General features: G+C 38.2%; 1 protein-coding gene across 4 annotated transcripts; it reads right to left on the bottom strand.

Annotated features, from left to right (window-relative positions):
- Nucleotides 1-221: 221 nt before the first annotated feature.
- LOC134845675 (uncharacterized) lies at nt 222-8645 on the bottom strand. Of its 4 annotated transcripts, none has more exons than XM_063862717.1 (5): nt 7957-8645; nt 5118-7395; nt 4402-4654; nt 2398-3070; nt 222-1542 (listed from the first exon to the last, which is right to left on the bottom strand). In XM_063862717.1, the coding sequence occupies exons 2-5, from the start codon at nt 5710-5712 to the stop codon at nt 481-483; spliced, it is 2583 nt and encodes an 860-aa protein (XP_063718787.1). In that variant the 5' UTR covers nt 5713-7395; nt 7957-8645; the 3' UTR covers nt 222-480. The 4 variants fall into 4 exon arrangements, with proteins under 4 accessions (XP_063718787.1, XP_063718788.1, XP_063718789.1 ...); XM_063862718.1 differs by having other exon boundaries at nt 5118-7315; nt 8000-8645; XM_063862719.1 differs by lacking the exon at nt 7957-8645 and having other exon boundaries at nt 5118-6918; nt 7105-7428.
- Nucleotides 8646-10465: the final 1820 nt, after the last annotated feature.

Raw genomic sequence — 10465 nt, 5'->3', positions numbered from 1 at the left:
CATTCGGATTCAAGAATTAGAATATCATACCCTGCGGTATGACATTATCGTTCGACTCAAAAAAATTCAAAACGGAAACATTCGATTCAAAGAGTTTAAAACTGACATTGTTCGATTCTGAGAGCTGAAAAAGGGCCTATTTTGACCGCTTCTAAGGAATCACAACTTGAGCAGCTCAGCTAAGTTATGCAAATTACAAAGGAAGCAAAAAAGTAAAACAATTGGAATTCATGCTAATAAATTCAACAACTACGGGCATACAACAAGCATATTATATGAAAACACTGAGTAAAACTACTATTGCACGTACATTTACAGTCAGTTCGACTTTTACTGTCGATTCGTAGAATTAAAACCAAGTAGATTATGAGACAATTTAAAGACAATCAAATTAACCTAGTTAAGTTTTAAAATTTCAATTAGTATTAGGTCATTTTAAATGAGTCTTTGCTCCGAAAATAGGTACGTCAGTTTTCGTATTCACGCATCAGATGACGAAACAGGGTTAGCAGTGCTTCGGCTGTTAATAGGGGGGTGACTCACGGAACGAGAGTATAAAGCGACTCCTTTCGAATCAGAGGACGAATTGGTCGAGTCACGATCAAAAGGATGGGGGATTCTTGATGCAGCCGAGATCTTCCCGGTCATCCTGACAGGGGCGGGTTTATTTCGTTGGGGCGAACTGGACATTAACGATTGTTGCATTGTACTCAATCGAAGCCCTTGACCGGTTTTCAAATTTAGAAGGGGGTGGTTGGCGGGTAAAGGGGGAGGGGACAAGGTCGAGGATGTGGGGGTAGTCGTTGGGTTGTTTAGGGCTAGCGGAGGGGCGAACGAGTAAAAAACCGAGTCTTCTGTGTTGTTCGGGTCGTAACTGTGCATGCTATCTGAGCTTGCCGATGAGTTTCGATTACTGTTGCTTCCGCCACTGTTCACCGAGACACTTCTCGACATCGAAACCGAAGAGAGTCGGTTTAGATTCTGACCACTCGGACTCACATGTATGAATGAAATACTCGCTCCGGCTGATATCGGATCTCCGGATGTCCCAGGTTGATTGCCGCCTGTGACAGTGTCATTAATTATTCCTGCATTATCGCGATTTGGTCTGAGAACTGAGGAGTTGTCTACCGCCCTTCGGACTCTGACGAGAGGGTTGGTTGGGGTGACACGACTGCCGACGGAGGATCCCACTGTGTTTACTCCTCCTGTGATTGTGTGCATTTCCCGGGCACGTCTGGCAACAGCATGAGCCGAAGCCTCGTGTGTGAACAGTCGCCCTCTAGTGCTGTGAGGTGTCAACAATTTTCGAACTGCTCTTCGCATATTAGCAGACATGCTCAATACCAAGAAGGGAAATATTGCAGTGTTCAAAAACAGAAGACAGTGCAGAACTGTTTGGGCCAGGTACCAACTGGACTGTGAGGTCGGGGAGGAAAACGAGGAATCGGGGGGCGAGGATGTGAGATACAAGTGCATGAGTCTTCTAGGAGCGGCTAGCATGATGTAGGATACCAACACATAGAGCATCAAACGAACCAGCTGAAACAGAAACATCATCAATTTATAACTAATGACTAATTGTTGCCAGTAATTGACCTTGAGCAATTTATTCGGTCAAAAAACCGACGTACAAATGAACAATTTTAGGTTAATCAACTTCGTTCACGTTCGTGTACCAAAAATGACATTGTATTGCCAACAATTTGGCATTAACTATAGAACCTGTTTTTCAAAATGTCATTCAAAACAAAAAAACTGTAGTCTGGCATAGGGGCGGGCGGATCTAGGACTTTCTCGAGGGGGGGGGGGGATTTTCAAAAAAAAATCAAATTGATTTACTGGGGTCTCCCAAATCTTATAAAGTCCTCAGGCCAAAAAAAAGCGTTTTTAAGCACTTTTTCGAAAATTTCGACCAAAACAAAACGCGTTTAATAGGCGCGCGCTCCCCCTCGAGACAAGTATATTTTGGCTCCCAAGGCGTTTTTAGAAAATTTTTAGGGTTAGTCAACCAAGAATGGGTATCTCCAAATAGTGCAAAGGGGGATCGGTAGGGGGTAAAAATTCCAACGGGGGGCGCCTCCCCCCCTTAAATCCACTGGTGGCAGATAAAAAGCAGTTTCTTAGGAGCATATTTTCTGTTTCACAAAAAAACAGCTCATCTTTACAGCCATTAGTATTAAACTGGCTCATCTTTACAGCCAGTTTAATACTAAAGCTCTGATTCAAGATAAAACTAGTGTGTGGCGTCTTGTTTGCTCATCAACCTAACGTCCCGGTTGGTTTCCTTATAAATCATTTGCTATCATCGCACATGTAAATTTTAAATTTTGTAACGGCTCTAGTCAGGGTGAATGAGGAGTTAATGATGTTAAGGTCCATAGAACCTTTTCTTACATTGTATGTTTTGTCAGTGACTGCTTTGTCGTTTCGTTTTCGTCTCTGCATGGAGTTGCGAGGGAAAGATGAGAGCGAAGATGAATTTGACGTCAATGATGAGGGAGGCATCGCGAAGCGTTGATTCATCAGGTACCCAGAACTCACCACCCGACGTGTACTTGCTCTAGGTCCTCCTGAAAACCCGCCAACAGGTTGAGTATAATTAGGGCGTCCAAGTTGCAAAGCATTAATTGCAGGGTTTCCTAGTCTGTTTGCTTGGGTTTGGTGAAGGTTGTTTTGAGTTTGGTTTGAGATTATGGGGTGCGGTTGCGGTCTTGGTTTAGGAGCCGTTGCTGTTGTTTGAACCAAAAGTATAACTGCAGCAGCCAGCGGAAGAGCAAGTAGAAAGAATCCTTCAGTGACTGACATGACGGCCCTCGCAATGTCGAGGCGTCGCAGATGACACCTGTTGATTGGGGATCCATCTGAGAGAATACATGAGTCGTATTTCAGAAACGGAACCCAACAGCAGCCGTACGCTAGACATAGAAGCCACGTGATGCTCCCACTTACTTGGGCACCCTTTACTGTCAAAACAGAGGAGACGGGGGAGGTGGGGAATGAGGTACTAGAGGCGTCAGGTGTCGAAGAAGACGACGCCGAGGAGTTGGAGGTCTTGCTCGCAAAGTACCTAAACATCGCATAACGTGCAGAATATTAAAAATTTTAAGACCTTTTTTTAGGCTTACCAAATTGAGTTTCCGAGCGCTACCAAAACACTATAAAAACCCATCTGGACAAGACAAAAAAATTAGCGTCGCATACATTAAAAAAAAACAGGGTCACAAACGCCGTTTTTGGAAAATTTTGACCAAAAATTGAGTTTTTTGGCGCGCACTTCCCTTCAAAATTAGTATATATTGGCGCCAAAGCGCCTTTCGAAAAAATTTAGGGTCGGTCGGCCGAAAATAAATTTCTTAAAAAGTACCAAAGGGGGACCCTTGGGGTCGAATCTCTGAGGGGGAGGCATCTGCCCCCCTAAATCCGCCCCTGCATGTATGGGTGAATAGTTTCGAAATCCGACGTTTTAATGTAGTGGTTCGACTAAATAGTAGCGGCATAATATATTTGAAAATTGAGCAACCTTTGTGCATAAGGTGGTCAAAGTTTAACTTAAGGCTTAACCCAAATGAAGACCACCTTCTCAGAAAACAACTGGGTTGAAGCTTGAACTGCCAGCAATTGATATTCAATTAACTTAATCCCAACTGAGCAAAGGTGATTTCACCTGATACTATCAATATCAAACATAAGACTCGACTCCCTATTTATATTCTGCAACCAACCTATTGTTATAGTTCCCGCCCTGCTGTTCTGTCAATCAATCTCTGTGACAGTTGATTGACAGCCAACTGACGTGTGTATATCTTCAAAACAACACAGTTGGTGCGAATTGCTGGCATAGCGTATTGTTTATCATCTGACTCACAGGATGTTTTTCATTATGATTTTTGTCGTATTCCATAAAATTTGTTATGAAAATAGAAGCTTATTTAAATGTGACGCTTGCATTTTTTTGTTAAAACACGAATATTTTGAAACATTGTAAGTGCTGGCTTAAGGAAGGCTATTCATATTAGAAAAACATCATATGCCTGAAAATTCTGTTTTGCGCGATAGCCATATAGTGCATAAGACCCTATACGGACCCTGTATATATTCCTCCGAAAAACTGAATTCCATACGGTCAGAAAAAAAGCGAACACAAAATAAAAACTAGCTTTAAATTTTTCAACATTGTAATTAAAAATGTTTAATATGAAAAAATGATTAACTATAAGCCTATCATGCAATTTCACAATTAAACAAAATGCAAGTTTTCTTCTATCATTTTTCCATCCATATACATTCTGCTGTCATTCAAATTCTGTTGTCATTAAACAATCTTGAAAGGGCTTTAGTACCATTTATCCTTCGACACCATGCTACCTATTCTAATTTCATCTAAAAAAGTGCAATTACCTTTCGAGTGCAATTAGCAGAATGAAAAGGGTAGACGCGACAGTTGCGACCAGCGACAGAGTATGACTCAGATAACAAGGGAACTCCCCCAACAGCCATTGTTCCTCGTACACCTGCAGGGTGGGGGGAACTAGTAAGACTGCCTCACTGCCCACTAGGAGAACGCAGGCTGAGCTGAGTCCGGCTAGAAGCCAGTAGATAGGTTTCTGCAGTCCAGCGCTGACTAATACTGCCAGTATCAGAAGAAAGTTACCTGCAAACAGAAAAAGCACATTAGTTCTATGAAAAAGGAACGGTACCTTACATCGAAAAAGAAATGTGCAGAAATGATTACCAGTTTATCATTAAATAGTGATCGACAGTTGCAACTTGGTAGTTGATGTAAATTTAAGTTAGTTTGGCATGATCAAGATACTGGCGATACATCAAAAAATGTTTTTAGGCCAATCGTTTTTTTTATGTAATCTTTAAAAATTTATTTTTATTAACATCTAAGCGGCATGAGAAAAATTAACTGAATTTTTGAATGCTTTTTCAGATGAAATCTAGTTCTGAAATAAAAATTTGTGAACATGTGGATCAAAAAAATACTTGAAGGAAACTCAAAAAATTTCTTATTTACACTCTCCTTTTAAAATCTTTTCAATATATTTACATCTAGGTCTATTTTCTTTTATTTTTCTTAAAGATTTTCAAATAACCGATGTGATGCTTACCAGAAATGCTGACGATACTAAGTAGCGAGTACAATGTAGCTCTCGAAGTGGCGTGCACCCCCGGCATGGGGGGAGGGGGTAAGAGATTCTGGGCTCCACACACTCGCGCAGACCCGTTCTCGGCCCAGGGCAGCGTGTAAACCCCACATAGCTGTTGTGTGTTATAGAACACTACACATCTGTCGCTACCCTCGTGCGGAAATTTATCATCAGAAGTTGATTGGGACCCCGACTTCATGTCCCCCCTAGACCTCGACGACCGTCCGCCTCGTGACTCATCGGAAGGTGCGGGCCGCGGAGGAAATTGTTTCTCAATCAAGGGTTTAATGTCACCCAAAGGTGTATCTTCTTGCCCCTCCCTGAAGACTTTTCCATTTAGCAGGTCAACGATAAAAGTTCCTGATGATTCCTCGATGGATCCATCGGAAACCAAGTTTTCAGGAGAGCCTAAATGACGGGACGCGCTTTTCATAATCTCCCTTCGAATCGTGGACAAATCAGAAGCCTTGACATAATGTAGATTTCCATATAAAGAAATAAACACAGCTAAGGCCAGAAAAGTATAAACAGGATTGTGTAAAACAATTACAGCCATAATCAGGTTGATTATCAGCAAAAAAAAAACAAAGTGATAGCCAGAAAAATAGAAATAAATTTCAAACTCAAATAATGAGGATGAATTGATGAAAATTTGGTACAATAATGATTCCCAAAATTTACTAAATAGTTTCAGAAAAATGATAATTGAGTTTTTGAGTCATTTTGAGATCAAACAATAATCGTGCTGGTATAATTCTTTGAGAGTTAGGGCGCTAATTCAATACTAGTTTCGTCTCAGAAGATAAGAGTAGATCTATCTGATTGACTCAAAAGTGTCACCGGTTCAAATCAGCCTTGCAAGTCCTTTCATTTTGTTGCCGACCAAAAATTAACTTAGACTCACAAAATCAAATTTAACATTAAATTTACTATCAACTATGAGGTCAAATTCTAATAATATATTCAAAACTGAATATGCAAATGGCCAATGATTAGTTAGAACACGATATACTAAGATTGAAATTATGATCAACTCGTAACAACAGAAAAACTATTTCAATGAAGTTTGTGAAATTCTAAGAAAAAGAAGAAAAAAGTTAAATGACTAATTAGCGCCAATTTTTTCACGTGTTTCCCCTTGGCGCAAGATAGTATTGCTGTTTTTTTTTAACTAGTCCTGTTTTTTTTTTAACTAGAGCAATACTGCAAAAATATTGCTACTCTCAGATTGCTATTTTGCACTTTACCAACAAGAGGTATTTGGTAAAAAGGGGGAAAATAAATGAAGTAAAACCGCGAGCTAACGACCAAGTAAATCCGCAATTTCGCCTCAAATTAAAAGAAAAGGTAACATATAACTATATTGCAGATGCTTTCAGTATAGATCTAAAAACCCTGGTAAGTTCTTCTTACAGTGCAAGTCTTACGCTCCACATGTCCTTTTTTACATACAGGTAACCGCAGAAAAAACAGGATGTAAGAAAAAGAATTCCAATTTAGGGTAGAATAAACTTAAGGCGAGCAGGCTCTCTCCAAGCAGGGCAATCTGAATAAATTGACAATTGACGCAATTTGGATTTCCCCAATGGTATAAAAGGGTTTCCTTAGAAGGAAATGCCTTTTTTAATCACGTTTTTCTTCAGAAAACCCGGCCAAGAATGGGAAAAAATTGAACAATAATTAACTATCTCTACAGAACCCTGATGATAATGCTACCAAAAATGCAATAATAAAAGCCAATTCACTTTAAATAATAAAAAAGCTGAACAAAGAACAAAATGTTGGAGAAAGAGAGTTGTTTTTTTTTGTTACGTATGAAAGGCAAAAGGTATAATCATTCAAAAAAATGCACCAATATGTATGAATTTAACACCGGTGAACTCTTAACCATTGTATTGTTTAATGTATTCTCTTTCTCCTAATGTGTCGTTAGGGAATATAATTCTACCATAAAAGAGAATGGTTTAAATATAGAGGAAAGGAAAAGGAACCAATTGAAAACGGGGACGAAACGACCGACCAAAAGAAAAGGGAAAGGAATAGATAGACACCCGCAATGAGATATTTGTAGGAGAAGAGGATACAAAGAAGATATATACTGCATGCAGAATTAATGTAACCATATATGTACGTGGTGATACTATAGGAGGGGGAGGGGGCTGGTACAGGAAATGGATTAGAGTCGACGGTACAGAAGGTGATCGTATGGCATTGAGAAGAAAAGCGTAAGAGCCGACTCCTTAAAAAATAATTGATACAGCAAGCTTTGATTTTTTTAAAGAAAAAGATTGATATTATGAATATTTTATCATATTATGAATATTTTATCATTTTTATGATCTGATATCTAATTGAACGTTTCTATATAATAATCTGTTACAACTACATTACAATACGTGAAACTATATGGATGTTTATTTCCATGAAATTCACGTGATTTTTTTGTCGGCACCAAATCATGGTGGGTGAATTATATCGCGTTATTAAATATGCAAATGGTATGCAAAAACCCGACTATAAATTTAGCCAATTGAAATTTTCATAAATTACTAATGACACAAAAACGAATAAGAAACAGTTACTGTTCTCATACCCGAGGAGTGTAGTGTCCCAAAATTTTCAACCAATCAAAATTTGCAACCAACTGTTCAGAAATGACTTCTATTTGAATTTTTGATTATTGAACTTTGATTGGCTAAAGTAGTTTTCGGGCATTCGGTTTTCCGACCAGGAGGGATCCCCAAACCCCGGATAAGAACAGGAGAAATATATAATTTTTTCGCTCAATTATGTCAAATACTTTTAAGGAATCGTTCGTATTTCTTTTTCATTTCCTGTTTTACTTCAGATAACAAAAAATAGGTAGTAAATTGAATTTAAGCTTTCAAGAACACAAACTGGCACATGTAATAAACAAACAAGCAAACAAAGATGTTTATTCAACCAACCAACATGTCAATTGGACCCTTGATTCTCGTCACCGAGCTCGTATGGTAACTACGATAAGAAGACAAATAAAAAATATTAATTTGTTCTTTTTCCGGTCAAAATTTATTTTTTTTCGGTACTTTTCCCCATCACAAACATGGTTGTAGCCGCAGAAAAAACAAGAGCAATATTACAAACTCTAGTCGTTTAAATCCGCCGTTGCAAAAAAATTTTTTCCCTTATTTCAAGACTTATTAAACCTTTAACACATTTCAACCTGTTCCCATGTTCGATAATTTTAGGTTTGACAACTGAACACATTTCGGTTTATTGGCACATAGGCTAATTGTACAAATGCCTTTAGGGAGGCTTTTTTAAACTAGCAAAGCAAAATGAGGGCTGTTTAGTTATACAGCATGCGAGGCATTTACAACACAGGGGCTCCAGCCGTTTATCAAGTCACGTGTGCGGAGAGGAAAAGCGACGGTGGAAGAGAACACAAGGGGAAAGGAATGGTAAGCGAGGAAACACGTGACTGCACCATCGAACAGCAAAAGTAAAGTTACATGCCAAAATGGTAATACGATAACAAATCGGTCACATGGGACATTTCCCCTTGCAAACAAACAAAATTTCTAATATATCACAAGGGTAATCGATAGCCAGTAATGCGTACAGGCGTTATTAGACTTTTAAAAAAATATCGATTTTTCTCCAGTCCTGCGTGAGCTACTTCAAAAAATATTGAAAATTCAACAATTTTGGGCACTTTCTTCGCTTTGAGAATTTCTGGGTGTAAGAAATTCTGGGAGTGATCATTTTCTGCGCTTCTAATCAGGAGTCTCATGCAAAAACAAGATCAATCATGCTTTTGAACTTAAGCATAAATTTTGCTCCGACGATTTTGATGGAAAAAACTGAACTGATCTTGAAGCACTACCTTTTCAAGCTACCTTTTGTTACAAACTAAGCAATTTAAGAGCTATTGCTTCTGCAAATATAAAAGCCAACCTTGCCATGATGCTAGCTAAGATTCAAAATTTTTTTGTTCCGGCCATTGAAAACGGGTAGAGAAACTTTGCATTTGGGTGTCTTTTAGTTTTTTTCTTTTTGTTTTCCACGCAAAATCAGGTACCACAAATAATCGACGGAAAATGTCGCGCGATATATCGTATCAAAGCCCTTTCAACTTTGATTCGAACGACATATTTTTTTTTGATTTTTGGTCTTATTTTGAGCGAATAAGTTGAGCGAGCAGGCTTGTTTTGATTTTCAACCAAAAGTTTTAACCGCAAACAATCATCGCAATGGGCGGAGTGATATATCATATTAAAGCCCTCTCAGCCGTGCTTCGAACGACATTAACAAATTTTCCGCGCAAAATCAGGTACCACAAACAAGCATCGGAATGGGTCAAGCGATATATCATATTAAAGTCCTTTCAATTGTGATTCGAACGACATTGAAAATTTTTGAAAACTTTTCTCCAGAGACGAGAACAACCAGTTTGAAATTTTTGATTTTTGCTCTAATTTAGAGCAAATAGGGTGAGTGAGCAGGCTTATTCTGTTTCAACTAGAAGTTTTTACCGCAAAAAATCATCGTAATGGTTGGAGTGATAAATCAAATTAAAGCCTTTTCAGCCCTAATTCGAACGACATTGAACATTTATCATCAGACGTTATCCCAGTATCAAGAAAAAACATTTGAAAATTTCAAGTTATAGTCTAATTTCGAGCGAGTAAAGCAAGCGAGCACTTTATTATAGAGGAATAAATCTTATAACTTCAGTTGAACTCCAGTAAAATGTTTTTATGACGTTCGTTTTTAGCGGTATCTTTGGATTAAAAAACTTAAAAATGTCAAAACAAGCTCTGCAAAAAAATTTTAAAAAATGGTAGGAAATTTTTCAGGTTTTTCTTTGTCATTTTTCGACTAAAACCGTGGTCCAAAACTTTTTGACTTTTAAGACTTTTTTCACTAAAACCGTTGCCTGATTGACTGTGACTGTCGAATTTGCCTAAAATTTGCCTATGACACGCAAAAAAAACATAATTTTGAAGAAAAAAAACACGGAAAAGCGTTTCATGTATTTTTCAAGAGTATGGTCGAAACATGTGCCGTATGCAAAAACACCGTCTATCATTGTTCTTATATGGATCCAGAAGAAAGAGGAATTAAAGCTTATTGACAAATATTGCTGTTTGAGTTTTAATGTTTTTAGATGGTCTTATTTCTGGAAAAGAAGAAGTATATCGCTTTTTAAAACCAGATTATGAAAGGTCTTTGATCGAAGTGTTGGCCTGCATATCTAATAGTTTTTGAATTTTTAAATGATCTGATAGTAAACGCCATTAATTATTTAGCTTCGTATTTTGTAG

This window comes from Symsagittifera roscoffensis, chromosome 5 (genome assembly GCF_963678635.1).
Source record: "Symsagittifera roscoffensis chromosome 5, txSymRosc1.1, whole genome shotgun sequence".
Classification (NCBI taxonomy): Eukaryota; Metazoa; Xenacoelomorpha; order Acoela; family Convolutidae; genus Symsagittifera; species Symsagittifera roscoffensis.
This window is presented reverse-complemented; position numbering and strand designations above follow the sequence as displayed.